The sequence below is a fragment of the Branchiostoma belcheri genome, unplaced genomic scaffold (genome assembly GCF_001625305.1).
Source record: "Branchiostoma belcheri isolate BF01 breed outbred unplaced genomic scaffold, Haploidv18h27 scaffold130, whole genome shotgun sequence".
Lineage (NCBI taxonomy): Eukaryota > Metazoa > Chordata > Leptocardii > Amphioxiformes > Branchiostomatidae > Branchiostoma > Branchiostoma belcheri.
The window spans coordinates 386244-409110 of record NW_017802714.1 but is presented as its reverse complement, the minus strand read 5'-3'; the positions used below and the strand labels follow the sequence as shown (position 1 = coordinate 409110).

Sequence of the window (22867 nt, the reverse complement as noted above, 5' to 3'; positions counted from 1 at the left end):
TGGCCATGTCAGCTCTTTGGTTAGGTGTATGAGAGCACAATAAGGATGGCCTAACTTTTACTTTAAATCTCAAATGTCAGGGAAACACTCTTCTGTAACTTTAGTAATTATAAAGTGTGAACATGTCCTGTACTAGTGCTAGTTGAATTTTGCATCATACTGCGTTAATAAGCTAAAATGTTCTGTTTGCAACAAAAGAAGCAAGCTGTACTGCAGTCGTTACAAAGAAGCACCATAGAATCATTCTGGCGTGGAGCATCTTTGAGACGTGAAGGCAGGAGCTTGTAATTTCTTTCTAATTTATTTCTTAAACTAGTGGTGTTCTTCTTCTGCGCCGTCTTTTGACAATAAACATGACATACAGACCCACGACTAGTCCAGATGACAGGACATACAACATCACACACATACTGATGTCCAGGTTGGAGAAACCCCAACTTGACGCATTCAGTCCGTTTTCCTTTCCTGCCAGTTTTTCTATTTTGACACCAAAGTTGGGATCGTGCCTTCTCTGCAGCCGACCCTGTAAATCCTTCACATGGAGTCCCACCAACCTGTCCTGGGAGGTTTGCTTGTGAAGTTCCTCAGAGTCCGACTGTTGCACCGCGGACGGCTGGACGTGGAAATGGGGGACTAAATCTTTCCCCTGAGGGCTGGGGTGATCGTATATAGCGTTTTCTGAGCCGTAACGTCTTTTGAGGAACTGCAGGACTTGTGTTTCATCCCACACAGGCTCTGAGTCCTTCTGTGATGGCAGATGACAGGATGGACAGAGCGATGGTGGAGGGAACTGCACCTTGGGAAACTGTGGATCCTCGCTCAGGTCCCCGTGAAGCCGCCTGTTCACACGGTTGTGCGTCCTCCACAGCCACAAGATGGCGTCTTCCGGGGTAGCCACCTCGGTTTCCATGGAGATAGCTTCTTTCTGGAAGTTCTTCCCACATTCCTGGCAGCCAAACAGAGTGGTGATGTAACCTCGCATGGCCAGCAGGACGCCCAGGGGATTCTGGGTACCATCTTCAACAGAAAACAAGCAGAAACTGTGACAATCATGTTACAGACTGCATCATGAATTACAGCAAAGTTCTTTGATCACAACCATTTATTTTTACGAGCCGACGTTTTGATGACTGTCTGTCATCTTCATCAGGGCAATTCTGACTGGTTTACTGTGCACTGACACTAGATGTTACTTGGTGCATAGTGCACTAAAGGTGTTACATGGATCACAGTGCACTGTTACTGGGTTCAGAGTTAACACTGCACTGTGAACCATGTAACACCTTTAGTGCACTATGCACCAAGTAACATCTAGCGTCAGTGCACAGTAAACCAGTCAGAATTGCCCTGATGAAGATGACAGACGGTCATCGGAACGTCGGCTCGTAAAAAATAAATAGTTGTGATCAAAGAACTTTGCTACTCATTTGTTTACCAACCTGATGAAATTCTTTACAGATGTAAGACTGCATCATGTTTACTAGATAATGACTGTGTTCTTTCCTTTTGTAATCATGATTCTTTTCATAGCATCAGTTTGAAATAAGAGAGTTTGTCTTTGTAGCTAAATCAAACTGCATGGAAGGGGTTCCAGTACCAGTCCTTTAAATGCAACATTAAGTCAGATGATAAACCAGTCACACACTGGATGACATGTACATGTACAACATGTATGACCAGGGTGACCAAAAACTTCCTTGTATCTTTAAAATATACTAGCATTAATGTAGAAAGGAGAGAATGAAAATAAATGAAATTAAGAATGGTACTACTTGGAGTAGGAACATTTCCTTCAAACATTTCATGGCTCAAAATACTGGGTGGTGCACCAGTGCACCCAAATATTTTTGTAGCTATTTTTGTACATGTATGATAGTATAGAGGGCATTCTTGGCATCTAAGTGCCAGAAAAATAATACATTGTAAATTCTTTGCTGTAGTACTTGTTTAAGATTTTGAAGTTAGCTCCCATTTCAGATTTAAGCTTAGAAGGGGAGCAGTAAGATCTGTTGTTAGGTTTAAGCTTAGAACAGGAGCAGTTAGATCTGTTGTTAGGTTTTGTTTTATATATTGTGCACCCCCCAAAAAAATTGTGCACCTACATGTAATTTTTTTAGGTTGGGTGCACCAGTGCACCTTTTTCCAAAAATGAATTTCGAGCCCTGCAATTCAATTTTTGATAGCTGACTGTGTGTGCAAAGAAACTGGGGTGCAGGTAAAGCTCCTTGCTTGTACAGACTACTATATGTAATTGTTTCCTGCACAGAAAAAAGGTTGGCCATGGAAGTGTTACTCAACAATGCCCTCTGTTGACTTGGTAAAGAACTGCATGCAAGTTTCCATCCTGAAAAATTAAATATAGTATGTTTTAACACATGAATCTTTTGAACAGAGAATAAAACACAGGGCTGGTTTTGGGTATGGGCTTGCTTGACCTCTCTTCAAATGGAAATTATGCAGGAATTGGAGTTAATTACAAAAAAGAGTTATCTTTAGTTATCATATCAGTCTCTACTTTCTAAGAGTGAACAAGCACATGACTAGCACATGTAGAGCTGTTTAGTTAGTTATCAATCATCAATTTTGGGCTAAACCAACTCAAACATCAGTGAAGGGGTGACTTACACATCTTTCTGATTGCATACAAGCTATAAGTACTTAAGACTCCCTTTTAAAATTACAAAATGTTTTATAACATTCCTATTTGAAGTCACTTTTTAGCACATTCCCTGGGGTTGGAATATATACAGGGTGGCAAAAAAAAGGTAATTCAGTCTCCCTCCGCATTTTGAGTCAAACCAGTGGTCGAAATACTTTTTTTCAGCGCTCTGCAATATTGCAGAAGAGTAAAAATTTTGTTCTGCAATTTGGAAATACTTTCTGCAAATACACAAGCCTCCATACTACAATCTTGCAGGTTTATAAGCATGAACTATTGATTCATGTGCAAATTAGTGAAGACAAATTTTTGGAAGTCCAAAAGGAAACAAAAGATAAACAAGTCAAGACAAGGTTGATGCAAATTAGTGAAGAAGCTCCTGTTGTTTCAAAACAGGAGCTTAAGTGTTGTCTGTCCTTGGGGCCAAAAGCATCAAATCCCAAGTGCCAATTTTTCCTGTTGCAAAATTGCAGATTGTATAAATTTTTCTTCTGCAATCTTGAAAATCTATCTGCAGATTGCAGACTGCAGACAGGTATTTCGAACACTGCAAACCAACAACAAATCTGGTCCAAACTAGACTTTGGATTGAGGTGGGGCAGCCACATTAACAAGACAAAAAAGGTGGTTGTTTCTAGTAGTTAATACCTGTTATTAAATTAGGGACCCAGCACTCTCTCCTGTCAAGGGCACATATCTGAGACACTCAGCTAGTGTTGTTTACTTTGCCAGGTGAAGCCAGACCCCAATTAGTGTAAACAAAAATCCTGAATACAAATTGCCATTCTGGCAAGGAGCGGAACTGAAACTCTTGACAGCTTAGACGTCACAAGTTTGACAAACACAGCAAAATGGCGGCTGCACCGTCCAGTTTAGGGACACACTTTGCGGAAGAACTGTCGTGCAGCATCTGCCTGGAGCTGTTCACTAGGCCCAAGGTGCTGCCCTGTGGACACACCTTCTATCAGGACTGTCTACGGGACCTTGCAGGGAGGGGAGGGACTTTCAAGTGCTCAATATGTCGTCAGAAAATCAGACTGCCACCCCAGGGGGTCGCAGATTTCCCCGACAGTCACATCATTGCCAGTATGTGTGAGAGACTGCAACAACAGACTTCACAGTCAGGGGAAACAAGGGAACAACATCAGTCTGGTAACAGGTGCAGCTCTCACCCCTCTGAGGTGCTCAAACTCTACTGTAAACAATGTCACATTCCAATTTGTACACAGTGTTTAGAGGAGACTCATGATGATCATCTCACAACAACCGTCAAGAAAGCTGCACAGGAAAGAAGTGCAACAGTCCAGGCCTTGATCAATGAGGGGAGGGACATCGTGGAAAGTTACTTAAGCTTCCTCAGAAGTCTGAGGGAAGAGGAGAAAACCCTGAATGAAAAGAAACAGCAGAGAGACAACAGCATCATTCAGGCCTACAACCAAATGGTGCAGAAACTCACAGAGAGAAGAGACCACCTCTTGTCTAAATCAACAGAAAACCACACAAAAAACTTGGGCAGAATACAGACTGAAAGGGACAGAGTGTTGGCAGATATCAATGAACTGTCTGCTGCCTGTGATCGAGCAGAACAAGAACTGAAGCAGGAATGGGTCGAGTTTCTCAGTCAGCAAATGGCTTTGACAGAGGTGGTAAGAAAATACAGAAGAAAAGCAGCACCAACTCCTGTACAAACCCAGCCTGCTGTCTTTCAGCCCACAGATACCCCCGTGCCAGTATTGGGACATGTGACGGTCCAGTCTCTCCCATCTGCACCAATCCCAGCAGCACCTGCAGCAAGGGGCACAGGTCATCACCATGGAAACCAAAGGCAATCCACCCAGTCTCTCCCATCTGCACCAATCCCAGCAGCACCTGTATCTCGTGAGGATGCAGCATGGGGCACAGATCATCACCATGGTAACCAAAGGCAAAGGGAGCAACAGCCACAGAGGGTGACATTACATGTATTTGAATCGCTTGATCGAGACCCCTCGTTTTCTGAGTCAGATCCATTTGGTGTTACAGTGTCAGGTACATTTTGTCACGAGAGGGTCTTTTTAACAGAATACAAAAACTATAGAGTCCAAGTCTTCACCCTGCAGGGAGCATTTCTCAGCCAGTTCCCAACAGTTGTGTCAGGTGAAGAGAAGATGAAACCGCATGATGTTACCATTGATAAGGAGGAAAATTTGTGGGTGGTGGGGAACACAGACTCCACTGACATAGCTGTTCAGTATGACAATCAGGGCGTGGTACTTAGGACATTTGACCTGCAAATGACAAGGTGGGCCAGAGGAGTTGCCGTGGACACCAGGAGGAACCACATCCTCATCACACAAACCACAGGAGACAGGGACAACCGACAATGTGAAGTTCAGGTGTTCAGGCCAGATGGAACACTTGTGAGAACTGTGGGTCAGCAGCAGGGGATGAAGTACCCAGTGCACATCACTGTGGACAGGGATGGGAACATTCTTGTGTCAGACTGTGAGAATCACTGTGTCTATGTGTACAATGAGGATGGACAGTTTCTGTTCCAGTTTGGAGGTAAGGGAAGTGGTGATGGTCAACTAAAGCATCCCCAAGGCATCTGTACAGACGGACAGGGTAACATCATTGTGGCTGACTATGGAAACCACCGTGTGGAGATGTTTGACAAGACAGGAAAATTTCTCTTCTTCAAAGCAACAGGCATGAAGAGTGAGCCACGGGCTGTTGCTATGACATTACATGGACAGCTGGTAATACCTAAAAAGATATCAAAAGATATCAGATTCAAAAGATACAAATTCAGCTTATACTAGAACCTCCAAATGTGAGTGAACCAAAGCCAATCTGTAGAGAGTAGTAGTAAGTGCAAATTCCTTTGTTGTTTAAAGCTCATTGCCCATTTTATCCCAGCACCAAAATTCAGGTCATTTGAAAAAAATAATCAATCTGATTGACGAAATCTGTATCTGTATCTGTACAGCCAGTATAACCGCCCTTCGGCGTAACACACCAGCTTCGCAGGCACGTGGCGCGGCGGCAGCTAGCTATATCACACCAAACGACTTGGAAATGTCAAGAGAATGAGAATAAAAACATATCTGAGAAAAAACAATATATTTCCTCCATACATATGGTATGGAGTAAAATAAAAGAGACAAACATGAAGCTGTACCTGTGTGAGCTGCCTGCTGTACAGTCAGGGTGTGGAACAGCAGCCACAGTGAACAGGAGTAACCCCTGCCGTGGGGCTGACTACCCCGACACTCCACCCACCTCACCTCACCCAGCAGGGCACTCACAGCCTGGACAGGGACATTATAATTATAGTAAGCATCAAATACATGTACAAATGTACATGTACCTGGCTTTAAATGCTTCCACAGGAATTTCAGGGTAGAAAAGCTGGAATTCCTGGTCATCCTCCTAATAGATAAAGTTTATTGCAAATCCCTGCCCAAAGAAGTCTTGAAAATGACAGGGACAAGAACATTGAAACAGAGTACAAAATACATTGTTACTACAAAATCTACATTAAGAGGAAATTGTCTAAAACTATATTTTAAAACTACATGAATGTCTTGGCATTGACCTTTTCCAAAATTTGTGGCTTATGAGTAGTTAAAGAAGAATATTTTGGCTTATGAGTAGTTAAAGAAGAATATTTTGGCTTATGAGTAGTTAAAGAAGAATATTTTGGCTTATGAGTAGTTAAAGAAGAATATTTTGGCTTATGAGTAGTTAAAGAAGAATATTTTGGCTTATGAGTAGTTAAAGAAGAATATTTTGGCTTATGAGTAGTTAATGAAGAATATTTTGGCTTATGAGTAGTTAAAGAAGAATATTTTGGCTTATGAGTAGTTAAAGAAGAATATTTTGGCTTATGAGTAGTTAAAGAAGAATATTTTGGCTTATGAGTAGTTAAAGAAGAATATTTTGGCTTATGAGTAGTTAAAGAAGAATATTTTGGCTTATGAGTAGTTAAAGAAGAATATTTTGGCTTATGAGTAGTTAAAGAAGAATATTTTGGCTTATGAGTAGTTAAAGAAGAATATTTTGGTCTTGGTCTGTACTCTTAGAAAAATTAGGATAATTGTAGTGTAGGACATAATGTATTAAATTATTGTTAAGTTGAATCAATCCTATCCCATAGCATATAATATTATTAATATTATTATCTCATTGCATTAAACAATTAAAAATTAACATGAAAGTTCATCTGTGTTGGTACTATATAACATTATGATAAACTTTATGTGACCAAAACAAAGTAAATTGGGGTAAGTCCCAATTTACTTTGTGTTGGTCACATAAAATTTAACTGTTATCAATACATAATTAAAGTTAAATTGCTTTCTGCTGATAAGTAAGGGTAGCAAAGCAACATGGCATAGAATTATAACTGTCATGTGTACCTCCTGTTCATCTAACATCTGTGCCCACTCTTTGTACGTCATCTTGGCCTTGATTTGCTGCAGCCTTGTGTTGATGTTGTGTAGGAATGTAGAGACCCCTGGTGGTCCTGGAAAGTACTGCAAGGGATGAACATAATTACAGCCTGGATTACACTTTTTGGCTAATTCTAACAGACTATTACCTAATGTTTTCCAATACATGTAAAAACAGGTTGTGAGTATTTATTTATTTATTATCTGTGTTCTTTACAGAGTGGCCCTACATGTAGGTACATACATACAGACAAGACAATATAATACAAGATAAGATGTAATAAAACTTCTGATTCAATATCCCACTCATAATCCATTAAGCATCGGTAACAACCCGCCGTACACACATCTGCGTGCTGTCTACGTGCAAAAATGTGGGCAAACGTGGTGAGTACCGCCTCCGTACAGATTTGGGAGCACGCAGACACGTAAGTACGAGTACGGGCGACACGCGTGCCCCGTACGTGCTGTACATAAGAAGCATGTGTGAGTACGGCCTCCTTACGGTAAAGTTGCAATCGCACAGAGATCGTACGTTGTAAGCACGTACAACTCACTTACCACTTGTGCAACGTACGATGCACGCAACCGCTCACGGCCAGACGTGGCGTGCAGAACACACTCTTACACCTTGCGCAACCGTGCAAGTGTCGTGTGTCGGACGCCACTCCTTCCCCACGCTTTCAGAAAAACGTAGAAGACGTGGCCTCCCAAAAAAAATGGACAAAAAGCACGCACGGCGAGTTGTGACCGGGGCTTAATCGAGGTAAAATATTAGGAACTAGAATTCCGAGATCTCATACCTCCATGAAATATGATCTTGATATGTAAATGTAAATTTCTTCTTTAATTGTGGAAATGACCTCTGCATTAACATGATATATGCATCGTGATGTATGTTAACTTTTGATTAACTTACAGATGTCCCAAGTATGACATTCTCATCATTCACCATTACGAAATCATAGAATTTTCGCATTAATTATGCAAATTAGGTCATCATTTGCATAATTAGTATCTGTTGAAGTTCCGCCTGCCATAGGTTACATACATTACATGTATGTAAGTAGTATAATGTAAAACACTGTAATTATAGAATTTCCTCATTAATTATGCAAATAAAGTCCTCATTTGCATAATTTGCATTTAATTATGTACATCTCTCTCTCAGCTACCTACACACCAAAAATAATGAAAATATGTTGTTCCTGTCTGGACTTATTGGCTTTTAAACATTTCGCCAGAAAGTGCCCTGCAGTTCCAGAACAAGCCGCTAGGGGGCCCAAACTCATGTGACTTCTTCCCAAGCATGAGAGCTACCTTCCATCAAAATTTTATGACCCTAGCATGTCCAGATCGCGAGATATCAAAACCGGAAGTTGCGCTGCAGTACCAAGGGAAGCCACTAGGGGGACCAAAATCTAATCATTTCCAGTTTTCGTCACACCCTACCAACACACCAAGTATGAAACCAATCCATCCAGGCGTTCTTGAGTTATCTTGTTGACCAACAGACGGACAGAAGGACAGACAGACAAACGGACAGACGGACAGATAAACGCAACTGAAAATATAACCTCCATGACACATTTCATGGAGGTAATTACAGTAAACTGAGGCAGATGCACATACCTTGGCTAGGACATGGACAAAGTCCTTGACTGCCTGTAAAGTCTGCCCTTCCAACACCTGTCGTCCTGCTATCTCCTGTTTAAAGGAGTACGTCAGGGCTGACAACAGGTCTGTCATGTGGACTGCAGACCTACAGCACAGAAGACTTAAAGATGACTTAAAGCTTATATTCACTCCTTAAAACTGTAAATGACTGTATACTACATAACTTTTCTTTCAAGCTGTTTTTATATTGATCTGCCAGTTATCATACGTACATTTGATACCCCACAAATTTGTGGTTGTACAGTTTTAGCACAATAAGAGTTTCCTCTGTGAACTGTGACATCCGACCACTTTTTATTCACCCCTTATGTCATCATGCTTTCAGAAAAAACTCTACCATCACAAACTTGCTAAACAAACACTTCAACTGACAATCTGTAAATACCGACGTGACCTCATGAATTATATTATATATAGAAGACTATACAATTTTTATCACACTTATATTTATTGATTTTAAACCGAATTTGTTTGATTGTCTATTTCAACTCTTTAGCTTTTTTAACCTATTTCATTGTAAACGCTTGTCAATTCAGACTTATTGTCTGCAAGAAGGTGTGTGAATAAAGTTTTAAAGTTTCAAAAAGTCAGTGTGGTGGATTATTTATCTACCAAAGGTCACTCACTCACTCACTCACTCACTCACTCACTCACTCACTCACTCACTCACTCACTCACTCTCACTCATCTACCAAAGGTCACTCACTCACTCACTCACTCACTCACTCACTCACTCACTCACTCACTCACTCACTCACTCACTAAAGGTGACATCAAGTTCAAATGAAAATCCATGGTGAGTTTGTCTCTTTGTGCTGGAACAAACTTTAAACTCTACAACTAAGGATGAGCTTTCATGGCCTACCTGTTAACACTGGCCATGGTGGGTATTCTTGCTACAGTAGTTGTCTCCTGTACTGGTACAGGTACAGGGGGGTGCAGTATGAGCTGGTCTTCTTGTCTCTGGGTCCTGTCCAGGTTTGGCAGCTTCTTGAGTGCCAGTCTGAAGTCAAACCTTGTCTCTCCTCCCCTGGAACATTTCAACATTGCACCATATCAAAACACTGGCAAACCAGTGGTGTGGTACATGTACATGTATGTATAGTAGAGATACAATTTTTGCAGTAAAAGGCCAGGCCACTAACATACAATTATCATATTCTTTCTTGCATTGCATTACTACAGAAACTGTTACTGCTATTTCAAATGCAAACTGAAACTCTGCTCATCCTACTACTGTTACAACAATGATGGAATTTAGTTAAAAATAGTAAAACACATAAATACCTTTGGTTTGCAGGTATTCAATGCAATTTCAGGGCAACAGAACAAGCAAAAATATATTCTAGACGAGGAATCTGTCTGATATTGGCATTTAGTGCCAATTAATAGCGCATTTTCCTCAAAATTCTCATCATATTTAAAGCATTTGCAATAGCCCCAAAACACCTTTTTCTCACAGTCACAGACATCAGTATGCTGTGGGGTAGGGTTGATTCAACTTACTACATTTTTAAAAATGACCTGAAAATTGCTTTCAGTGCCTTTAAGAATATGTAAATCTGTCTGCATACTTGTCTGCTATAGACAGTCCTATTTTCATTCACGCATGTATAACAAACTAATGAAAGTTCTGTGTTACCTGGCTAATTGTATAGCAGACCCATTTCTGTACATCACATACAGTGAGGGAATGGCTTCCACAGCAAACTTCTTCATCAGCAGTTCCTGAATGGCACATGTGTTACTTTTAGTCATGTTCAGTCATTCTGGTGACTTCTTAGGCACTCTTAGAGTAATTCTAAGTATGCTTATTACATTTCACTCCAAGCCATATGAAATTTTATCTTTTGTCATGTTTCTTCTGCTATTTTTAGAACCATGGACCGGCATGTTCACCTGTGTGTGAATGGTGTTTAGCACGAAGGACAGGCATGTTCACCTGTGTATGGATGGTGTTCAGTACCAAGAACAGGCATGTTCACCTGTTTGTTGATGGTGTTCAGTACCAAGGACAGGCATGTCCACCTGTGTGTGGATGGTGTTTAGTACCAAGGACAGGCATATTCACCTGTGTGTGGATGGTGTTCAGTACCAAGGACAGGCATGTTCACCTGTGTGTTGATGGTGTTTAGTACCAAGGACAGGTATGTTCACTTGTGTGTGGATAGTGTTCAGCACCAAGGACAGGCATGTTCACCTGTGTCTGGATGGTGTTCAGTACCGAGGACAGGCATGTTCACCTGCGTCTGGATGGTGTTCAGTACAAAGGACAGGCATGTTCACCTGTGTGTGAATGGTGTTCAGTACAAAGGACAGGCAAGTTCCCCTGCCTGTGGATAGCATTCAGTACCAAGGACAGGCACATAAACCTGTGTGTGTTCCCCTACAATTGGATGGTGTTAAGTAATGCTTCGGTCCCAATTGTGCCGGTGCCCGTCGGGGATATAGCCCCGACTGGCCCCGGTCGGACTCAGGAGTCGGGCGGGCATCGGCTGTCGTGGTCACAATTAGAAGTTTCCTTCATTAGCATTTTGTTCAAAATTTTGTCACCCTCTTTGGTCGGTCTCCGGCAGGCACCCGGCAGATTCTCTGACGATGTCTTGTACTGACCTATACTTGATGCAGAATTCACGCTTTTGTTGTGATCATTTGATCTGTAAACGTCACACATTTTACTCAGGTTTACAAAGTACACACCTTTATCTGTTCATCTGGTCTGTGAACGTAACAAATGTGTACCAGTGGACTGCCGGGTACCTCTCGGTGTTCTCACGGTGAGGTCACAGCGTCTTTTTGTCAGCGGGGCCCGGTAGAATTTAAGTTAGAATTAAATTCTTCTCGGGTCCCCCCCGGGCCCAAAAATAGCCCGTTAGCCGCACGGTATCCCGCGGGGCCACGTAGGGGTCACGTTCGAAAGTGCCAAAAAACAGCCAGTGAACTAACCGGCAGGACCCCTTTTTTAATTAAGACCGAAGCATGACAGGGACAGGTATGTTCAACTGTGTGTGGATGATGTTCAGTAACAGGGACAGTCATGTTTACCTGTGTGTGGATGGTGCTCAGTACCAATGACAGGCATGTTCACCTGTGTGTTGATGGTGTTTAGTACCAAGGACAGGCATGTTCACTTGTGTGTGGATGGTGTTCAGTACCAAGGACAGGCATGTTCACTTGTATGTGGATGGTGTTCAGTACCAAGGACAAGCATGTTCACTTCTGTGTGGATGGTGTTCAGTACCAAGGACAGGCATGTTCACTTGTATGTGGATGGTGTTCAGTACCAAGGACAGGCAAGTTCCCCTGCCTGTGGATAGCATTCAGTACCAAGGACAGGCACATAAACCTGTGTGTGTTCCCCTACAATTGGATGGTGTTAAGTAATGCTTCGGTCCCAATTGTGCCGGTGCCCGTCGGGGATATAGCCCCGACTGGCCCCGGTCGGACTCAGGAGTCGGGCGGGCATCGGCTGTCGTGGTCACAATTAGAAGTTTCCTTCATTAGCATTTTGTTAAAAATCTTGTCACCCTCTTTGGTCGGTCTCCGGCAGGCACCCGGCAGATTCTCTGACGATGTCTTGTACTGACCTATACTTGATGCAGAATTCACGCTTTTGTTGTGATCATTTGATCTGTAAACGTCACACATTTTACTCAGGTTTAACAAAGTACACTACCTTTTATTCTGTTCATCTGGTCTGTGACGTAACAAATGTGTACCAGTGGACTGCCGGTAACCAGAGGGGTACCTCTCGGTCTTCTCACGGTGAGGTCACAGCGTCTTTTTGTCAGCGGGGCCCGGTAGAATTTAAGTTAGAATTAAATTCTTCTCGGGTCCCCCCCGGGCCCAAAAATAGCCCGTTAGCCGCACGGTATCCCGCGGGGCCACGTAGGGGTCACGTTCGAAAGTGCCAAAAAACAGCCAGTGAACTAACCGGCAGGACCCCTTTTTTAAATTAAGACCGAAGCATGACAGGGACAGGTATGTTCAACTGTGTGTGGATGATGTTCAGTAACAGGGACAGTCATGTTTACCTGTGTGTGGATGGTGCTCAGTACCAATGACAAGTATGTTAACCTGTGTGTGGATGGAGTTCAGTACCAAGGACAGGCATGTTCACTTGTGTGTGGATAGTGTTCAGCACCAAGGACAGGCATGTTCACTTGTGTGTGGATGGTGTTCAGTACCAAGGACAGGCATGTTCACTTGTGTGTGGATGGTGTTCAGTACCAAGGACAGGCATGTTCACTTGTGTGTGGATGGAGTTCAGTACCAAGGACAGGCATGTTCACTTGTATGTGGATGGTGTTCAGTACCAAGGACAGGCATGTTCACTTGTATGTGGATGGTGTTCAGTACCAAGGACAGACATGTTCACCTGTGTGGATGGTGTTTAATGATATCTAATGATAACAATGATATATAATAACATAAATCAATTAAAATGCCAGGCTTACCTCATTTTTCAGGACACGTCTGACCATGATGTTATTATATTTTGCCATATCAAGAATAACCTGTAAAATAAGTTAAGACATGATACACTTTAACTGCTTACAAACTATACAGATATGATTGTCTTTGAAACTAACATAAGCAATAAAGAATCGATGAATGAGTTAACAATTAATGTTGCAGGTCTTAAAACTTGTATATTTAAACCACACCAGCTCATTTTCTTGGTTTCTTGGACAAATAAGCAAAATTTCAGAAGACAAAACCCAATCAGAGGTTTGGGAGAAACAGAAAGCATATAAAAATGGTGTGGCCTAAAGATGTGTTTTGTTGAGAAATGTAGTAGTCAGTAATCATTTTTACAGATAAAAAAGTGTAAGAATACATTCCAGGTAAATACATGCAGAAATATGACTAAATGTACATACCTGTCTTCCTACATACGAGTCATTGCCTTCAAACACCAGTGCAAGATATTCCACATTCTTCCATCTCTGGAAAAACTCCAACACCTCACTTGAGCTGGAGAGGTAAAACAGAGTCACATACTTGTATAATAAAATACAACATTTATGAATGAATGTAATAAACTTTATTGCTCAACAATCGTATATGGTACAATGTGTGGCAGTAAGACAACAATACTACAAAACTAGCTTACAGTTCTTACTACAAACTACTATCAATACAATACATTACTAGGTACAATATTATCATGTATTGATAATTGTAAACAGTACATATAGCTGTGATATACTGTAAAATTTAATCATGCAATACTTGTGGTGTAGTCTTTTTCTTTGCATATTTTGCAATTGCATAAAAGATGCTTTACTTTTGCCTTTAGTATGTTACATAAATACATGTAATATAATGTAAAATAATTTTATCAAGTTGATAGAACATTGGTAGATATTTTCTTAATATACACAACTGGTACTTTTCTTGCTAAAATGCTTACATTTTGGTGTCTTAATCAGACACCCTCCTCAGAGCTTCTGACTGGACCTCTGATTTTTCTACTTTGGCAATATCTAGCAGTGAGAATGTATCACAGTATTCCAGTCAGAAGCTAGGAACAGCAAGGTGATAGAAGTACTGGATACAATGTGTATAAGAAAAGAGTAGGATACTACAAGTAGTACTTACTGTGAAGGCTGGAGGTCTGGCCAATGCTGAGGTTTGTTCAGTTGAGACTGATGCTCTATTTCATCCACCATGGCATGGACCAACTTGTCTGATGCTCTACTTCCTAAAGCAAACATAATGTCAAGAAGTCCAATGTCAGGACAGTAAAACAACATAAACTTTAAGGGTGTTTGTACTCAACTGGCTACATGTATAAAACTGTCAAACTTTCCCAAGTACTAACAGCCTGTATATGCCGGACATCTGGCCATGATAACTGTTTTTCTTGGTCCTGATTTTTCCCTAGTATAGACGTGAGCATTAAGGGATTGGCTTACAATTACAAGCTGACAACTTGTCCAACGCAACTGCGAGCACCACATGACCAAATCTCTGCCTATGATGACCACATCATTTTTTCAACATGACAATTGCAAGCATGTGGCAGAAACTGTTTTTTTAATGATATCAAGTGACAAATCTTGATGGAATCTGCCAGTTTGATTATTTTGACAATGACATTGTTGCACAATGTACATGTAAACTGGCTCCAGTTGGGTCACATTGGGTCAATGGGGCAGTCTATTGCAAAATGGGTGGAAATTTTGCAGCGTTTTTCTTTTTGTTCTCTGTCTTGTCTCGTTACAATACTTTTTGTCTAAGAACACGACTTTTCCACAGTCCCCTGGAGGGTCGTTTTACACAAGTTTATCTGTATAATATCAATAATATGATACCACTATGCTAGATGGTTAGACCTGCAAGTAATTATAAGAAGGAAGGTCTGAATGTAACTGTTATGTATTTGCAGACACCTGATAAAACGAAATTTTGCAAAAGGATAACTTCCAGACATACAATACTTGTAAATGTGGGTTGAGATTAAAACAATTTGTTTTAAGAGTCATTGCATGAGAAAACCAGGCAAACATCACCAAAACCCGGAACATGGGGGTCAACCAAATCCACTCATATTTTGTATGTGGGATAGGTATGGGGAAGTATTAACAGCCATATGATTAAAACTCCCTGGGTGTGTTTTGTATCAGAGTTCTGGAGACCCCCTTGGAGACCCTCAAAATCCTCCAGATTTCTTATCAAAATTATGAAAATTGCGATCGCTGCCCCGCAATTTCTATCAAAGAAAACAAAATTGCTGTTTGATTTCCATATATACCTATGTCTTACGTCTTTCATAACAAAATTTGGGACTTGGGCATTGATGTTTAAAGGGTGTACATGGGGGTTGAAAGAACAATTAAAAGCAGAATTTTGGCACCTTTAAATTTTAGTCATTTTTATGAGGCATTAACTCCGACTCACAGTGGCTTTGGTGAACACTTTTACTTTTTCTGGATAGAGGAACATCTACTTCGTAAAAAACAATTGTCATTGACGTGGGACACACATACTGGGAGTCGTGGGAGGAGGGTCTTTTGGGGGATTTTTCGTTTTTTAAAAAATGGTTCAAGAAGCAATGGCATGTGATTGCACAGAGAGATTCAGCCGGATCTTTACCCAACTGAATAAAAATGATGTAGATGCAATATGAATACTGCCACAATGCAAAGAAAGTCATGTGGGCTCTGCATGGGGAATTTGTGGATGCTTGAAATAGAATTATGTTCAATTTGTACATATTTTTTCCCAATTGTCGATACTATTTTTTGCTGGATTGATTATTGAAATACAGTGTCATTAATAGCTATTATCTAGGAAGGCCTCAATGATCAGAGGCTCTGTATGGGGGTTAGGAGGACACTAGTCATGTAACATGCTTTGATAGCTGGGTGCTGAAAGTTTAGCAAGAACGTAAGACAGATTACACCATTCTATTCCTTTCAAGTTCCAATTAATGCTTTTCTGGGAAAACGTTTTTGGCAAACACAATAAGAGCTGGCACGTGACAGCGGTGATAACCATGGAACATGATGGAGAACATGCTGTAGAGTGTTTTGTTCACGTCGTCGACAATTGCCGACAGGACTGGAGCTCAGTGGCATCTATACTGGAAAATGTTTTCCACAATATCAAGGCCGAGAAACCAGCACTCACAAAGGTATTCCTAAGGTCTTACAACGCAGGCTGTTACCACTGTGCCCCACTTCTGTTCTCCCTACCCATGATTGGTCGCAGAACTGGTATCACCGTCTTGCGTTATGACTTCTCCGACCCACAGGCAGGCAAGAATATCTGCGACAGAAAAATCGCAACCATGAAGACGCATAAGACGCTATGTAAACGAGAAGCACAATGTCTTGACTGCCAAAGACATGAAGGAGGCTCTAGAATCACATGGCGGAGTCAAGGGTTGCAGGATAGCTGTGGCTCAAATGGCTTCAGGCGGGGAGCATTCTGGGCTGAAATGGGAGGGAGTTAAAGCACTGAATAACTTCCAGTATGAGAGCTTACAACATCGGAACAGGAGAGTTGGTGCCCTTCTCAACACAGGTGCCTTTCCACAGGTGCAGGATATTCCTACGCTCATCATCACACAGCCGTTTGATCCTGCACAACCACGCATAGGCCACATTACAGCATCGGGTGAAGGTGCAAAGTCCTTTCCATTGCCCTGAGTCAGGGTGTGTGGTAACGTTCGAATCAACCAGTGAGCTGGACAAACACTTGGATGTCGGAAAACATTCTAAGGAACTCGAGCGGGAATCCACATATGATACGTAAGCAATGGGCTCAGGCTATCACTGGAATAGCTCATGGCCAGTTAAGTACACAGCAGGCTGGAGAATAATCTGACATCGCAGGAACCACCTTAAATCGTCAATCAGTGAAGGCTGGGCAATCCGAAATAGTCAAAAGAAGGCCAGAGAATAGTCAGAGAAAGTAAAGAACTGACATCTTTAACCATGGGGCCACGTCTGGTCAGACAGCAGACGCATCACAAGTCTCACAGGACATGCAGTATGCACGAGGTGAAGATGGGGAGCTGTTGTTCGAGCCTAGCGAATGGAGGAGCGCAAAGCAGATCAGTAGTTACTTTGCGAGGCTGTCAGCTGCACAGAGACGTCAAGAAAGCCCAGACTCTGTCACCCATGAGGACATTGAATCTTTGGAAGTGGAAGCGGAGTGGCAGACATTGCGTGACAAAAAAATATCAGAACATTGCCTACAGCCATCCTCTTATGTTTGAAAGCATAAAATATATGTGAGGCTGCAAAGACAAGGGGTCTCAAAAACATTCAAGCTGAAAGAACTGCGAAATATCAAAGACATTTCCATCTGCCTGTGACAGGTACAGTGTCAAGGAAAGCCTCATACATACTATAGGACCATTGGATAGCATTGTTCAGTCCTGTTCATGCGTAAACTAGTTTATGTATGTTCTTGGTGCTCTATGACGTACTAAAGTGTATGTATTGTAAGAACTAAGGCTCTAACAGCAGTTAAATGTATATCATGAATGCCAAAATGGCATTATAAACTTGTTGTCTTGTTTATCAACTGAATCTTTATGTCATTAGTGTTCAAGTATCTTTTGTTGTCTAGAAATGGGGTGATTTTATTCTTTTCTTATAAAAATGAGAAAGTTTTAGGTGAACAAGGCATTTAGGTCCTAAAAAGTATTGAGTGTCTCTGCCCTACTAACACAGAGACAGGTTTGTTTTAATGTTAACGTTATGGATTGCATTATTGATGTGCAACTGGATTTAAAAAGGAATTTGTATGAGAAGGGGAAATTAGATGAAATTATGTACAACTAGTCTATGTGCTACCTTAAGAATATCTATGACTCCCATGCAGAGCCCGTTTTGTCTCTTTAAAGTAGTTATTATTTTCTTATCGTCATACATACTTCTTATTGACCACTAAGTTGAAGTATTTGATTTAAACAGTTTTTACAGTCTTTAAATACGTCATGGAATATCATCATGGTGTTTTATTACCCCCAATATGGAATCCGTTTTCATTGTAAATGGCATATTTTATGTACAGTGAAATGCAATAGCTTACCTTTTAGCTGATGAACAGATTAAATAAAGCATTTTAGGTGTAAACTGTCTTAACGTGTTTCTAAGCTTTCACCGCCCAGTTATCAAAGCATGTTACATGACTAGTGTCCTCCAAACCCCATACAGAGCCTCTGATCATTGAGGCCTTCCTAGATAATAGCTATTAATACCACTGTATTTCAATAATCAATCCAGCAAAAATAGTATCGACAATATTGGGAAAATATATGTACAAATTGAACATAATTCTATTTCAAGCATCCGCAAATTCCCCATGCAGAGCCCACATGACTTTCTTTGCATTGTGGCAGTATTCATATTGCATCTACATCATTTTTATTCAGTTGGGTAAAGATCCGGCTGAATCTCTCTGTGCAATCACATGCCATTGCTTCTTTAACCATTTTTTAAAAAACGAAAAATCCCCCAAAAGACCCTCCTCCCACGACTCCCAGTATGTGTGTCCCACGTCAATGACAATTGTTTTTTACGAAGTAGATGTTCCTCTATCCAGAAAAAGTAAAAGTGTTCACCAAAGCCACTGTGAGTCGGAGTTAATGCCTCATAAAAATGACTAAATTTAAAGGTGCCAAAATTCTGCTTTTATTGGTTCTTTCAACCCCCATGTACACCCTTTAAACATCAATGCCCAAGTCCCAAATTTTGTTATGAAAGACGTAAGACATAGGTATATATGGAAATCAAACAGCAATTTTGTTTTCTTTGATAGAAATTGCGGGGCAGCGATCGCAATTTTCATAATTTTGATAAGAAATCTGGAGGATTTTGAGGGTCTCCAAGGGGGTCTCCAGAACTCTGATACAAAACACACCCAGGGAGTTTTAATCATATGGCTGTTAATACTTCCCCATACCTATCCCACATACAAAATATGAGCGGATTTGGCTGACCCCCATGTTCCGGCCATTGCCTGGTTTTCTCGTGCAATGACTCTTAATATGTAATGGAGGTATGAGATTCACAAAGTCTTGTTACTATGTGTACTTGGAAGATAAAATAACGACCTTTTTTATCAGTGTTTTTCTGTTTTGTTCAAGGTAAGTGTATAAAGAGTTGAACATTTGAACACAAACAAAGCTTGCTATGTGTAAGTAAGTGTGCACTTGTTCCACCACAGTCCCACATGTTTAAGCAGCTGTTGTTTACTCACCTTTGAGGGGTTTTCCAATGTTACTTGTGTTCTGTGTGAAAGGTTGGAACACCTGAGACAGAGAGACGCAGAACATGCATGTCATGATAAACAGAGTAAAGCTTAAACCTAAAGGCAAATGCTTGTCATCAATAATAATGAATCTATCATACTAGTAATTGTACATGGTGACAACAACTCCCTTATCAGTCTGTTAGAATTATGTTTTTTGTGTTATTACCTTTGCCAGAAGGTTATGTTTTTGGTTAACTTACCTTTGTACATGTATGTGTGTATGTATGTATTGTATGTTTGTATGCAGTGTATGTGGTTAATTATATTCTCAAGAAACTTCCACTTTTGAATTTGATATCTCGCCATCTAGACATGCTTGGGTCATGGAATGTCACGGATAGCACAATGTGCTCAGTGAGAAGTGTATAACATTTTCATAATCAGACTATGACTTTGAGTAACATTTTATAATTTGTCAGTTGAAAATGTTATCTGCTGCATCATCTGCCAGAGGTATAAATTCTTCCTGCATCAAATGCATAATAACAAACAAACAAACACACACTGACTGCAAACATACCTACTACTATAGTGATGTGATTTTGTGGCAAGAAAAATAATAAACAAAAAAAAAAACATACCCATACATATTATTTATTTATCAATATTTATTTTTAAGAAGATTTACCACCTCTTCAAAGTTGTCAACCCCGAGACCAGACTGTAAGGTTTGAACCACTCACACAGGGAAGGCCCCCTACTCTTTCGATAAGTGTGGTGGGTTCTTTAACGTGCGTGGTGTATGTCTCTCCCCAAACACGGGACCTCCATTTAATGTCAGGTATCTAAGGGACGTCCCTTACCAAAGCTAGGTACTCATTTACACCTGAGTGAAGTGATCGAAAGTCATGTAAAGTGCCTTTCCTAAGGGCACAAGATCGGTGACAAGGTGGGGTTTGAACCTGGGACCTCTTGGTTCAGAGCCAAAGGCGCTACCGCTACGCCACACGACCCCACACTGCATTTTCTTGCAGGAGAAGAGAGAGAACTCACAGTTCATGTACTAAGGTAATATACATGTAGTCATCCTACAGCTACAGTTAAGTTTGTTACCTTGATGGTAGGATATCCTTTGATGTCATATTGTCTACATGTCGGCAGGTTTTTACTGTCAGCACAGTCCAGAGCTGCCAGCTGGATAACTTCTGCCCAGTCTGGAAATAATGGGAGAGATCAGAAATTAGCATTCTCTGTTGAGGTAAAATTGGATACTAAATGTATTTACGTTAGATATTACATGTAGATGTGGCATCATGTGGCATAATGGTTGAGTGCTTGGCACAGAACCCATAGGTACTTTGTTCGAATCCACCAACATTCTTAATTTAACGTCCTATCTGAGGGATATCCTTACTAGGTACTCATTTACACCTGGGTGAAGTGAGGAAAGTCCTGAAAGTGCTTTTCCGCAGGACATGACGTTGTGGCCTCACAGGGTACGGATTTTCGCTCCGCAAAACATGTGGGAAAAAATTTTTTTTGAGCATTGCGGAAGAAAAATCTGGATGATACCCTGACTAATGACGTTGGGGCACGTAGGTGGAATCGAACCCGGGACCAGTGGGTTTTGTGCCGAATGCCCTACCATCGCAGCTACACCACCTGACACCACCTATTACGCCACGTGACGCCACATTTTCCACCTCACACTAAAAAGGTGGACCTAGCTACTTAGTTAGCATGTTTTACTTGTTGATATGACCTAGGGAAGTAGTATCTGTCTACCCTGCCATAACAAGTGGAAGAGGACCTGGTCTGAGACCACTTTTACTTTTCTCATGAAATTTATATGAAACCAATTCTGGTTAGGTCGATGAAGGTTAGCCATCCAAGTAATAAGATACACCAAAAAGCAGTTACTCAAGCAACTGGATATGATTTTGGAAACGGTCAGACGTTTCAGCTAGTATCCACTAGCTTTCGTCAGTGACTGAGAGACCAGAGGAGAAATGCAGGTTTATAAGAACAAACTATTGATTGATATGGTAGATTTAAGCATGATTTAAGTCATGAATATACAAGCAAACACCCAAGGAGGCCTTCCTATATCCTTGCCATAGCTAAGGTCTATGGACATTGTTTTGATACACTACCCTGGACAATTCGCCGGTTTCCAAACTCTACAAGCTTCATACAAATATTTGCATGTGACAGCTGTCACTTCACAAGAAATAACTTATGTTCCCGATATAATATAACGGTATGAAGAAGTATATTTTGTTATGTGTAATTAAAATCCTCCCACTTTACAAGGCTATTTTTGCATTAAGAATAATAGCATAACTGTTTTTAAAAAGTATTTTTGCTTCTTATAAAATCTTACCTTCGGTGTCTCTGGCCAGAGCTTTCCATGTCGGAGCGAAGTTGATACAGTGTCCACACCAACTGGAGTAAAACTCGACTATAAACAAATTCGGTACATTGTAAATAGTTCTGTTCAGTGTGGCAGCCTCGAGTCGTACTACTGCGTCTTCTTCGCTGTATAATTCCGCTATGGTGAGACAGAAAAAACAAACTACAGACGACACGAAATAAAACACGTTCACAGCGGCCGCCATCTTGAATCTAGTTAGACCGCATCAGAAGCAACGAAGTGAAGAGAAACTTTCCCGGTCGGTTGTACATCCCCTCTGAGAAATATCAATGCGCAAAAGTTACAAGAAAGCAACATGTATTTTTTTGCACACTTTGGTTTGATATATATTGGCTATATTATTCGTTCTTTAGCCTGTCTGTTGAATCACGGGTGATGATGTGGCAAATGCAGTCTGATGCGGTCAAAACAAAACAACGAGCAACTAGAGTTCCGCGATATCATACCTTCGCCGAATGATGTCAAACTTTAGAATTACCATAGAATTATAAAGGATGCCCACTGATTCTGGAAATGAGATTCTTAATTTGCATCAATTATATCAGTTCATCATGCCCCCCCCCATAACAGCCTTGTGTTTAATTTCCTCAGAAATTATGCAAATTTATGTGTCCTGATTTGAATACGTTAACGTTAACGTCACATGAACATGTTCACCTAACGCCGCAACTATGAAATTTCCGTCAGTTACAGAATTAAATCATTTTCTCCTTAGTTATATCGGTTAGCGGTGTTTAGATGTGAAGGTGTACACTTCATTGGGCATATAGATCGTGTAAATCACGGCCTCATTTGCACAATAGATGAGAAAATGTCACTATATAGCCTTCTTTGTTTGCGCGAAAAAAAATTAAGTGGGGCGAAAGTTGGATACAGGCGGCCAATGGATACGGGTGGCGCACATAAAGTCCCCTTAATTAATATTAATGCTTGGATGATATTAAAGGA

The 22867-nt window shown here is 40.9% G+C and overlaps 2 protein-coding genes across 2 annotated transcripts; one reads left to right on the top strand and one right to left on the bottom strand.

The window, feature by feature from the left end:
* Positions 1-155: 155 nt before the first annotated feature.
* On the bottom strand, positions 156-22103 carry LOC109464032 (sulfhydryl oxidase 1-like). Its single transcript, XM_019760953.1, has 12 exons — positions 21869-22103; positions 20599-20699; positions 19492-19543; positions 14374-14476; positions 13653-13746; positions 13227-13286; positions 10412-10497; positions 9635-9799; positions 8725-8854; positions 7060-7176; positions 5820-5949; positions 156-1017 (listed from the first exon to the last, which is right to left on the bottom strand). The coding sequence occupies exons 1-12, from the start codon at positions 22101-22103 to the stop codon at positions 308-310; spliced, it is 1983 nt and encodes a 660-aa protein (XP_019616512.1). The 3' UTR covers positions 156-307.
* Positions 3415-5610, top strand: LOC109464020 (tripartite motif-containing protein 3-like). Its single transcript, XM_019760940.1, has one exon. The coding sequence runs from the start codon at positions 3511-3513 to the stop codon at positions 5458-5460; it is 1950 nt and encodes a 649-aa protein (XP_019616499.1). The 5' UTR covers positions 3415-3510; the 3' UTR covers positions 5461-5610.
* Positions 22104-22867: the final 764 nt, after the last annotated feature.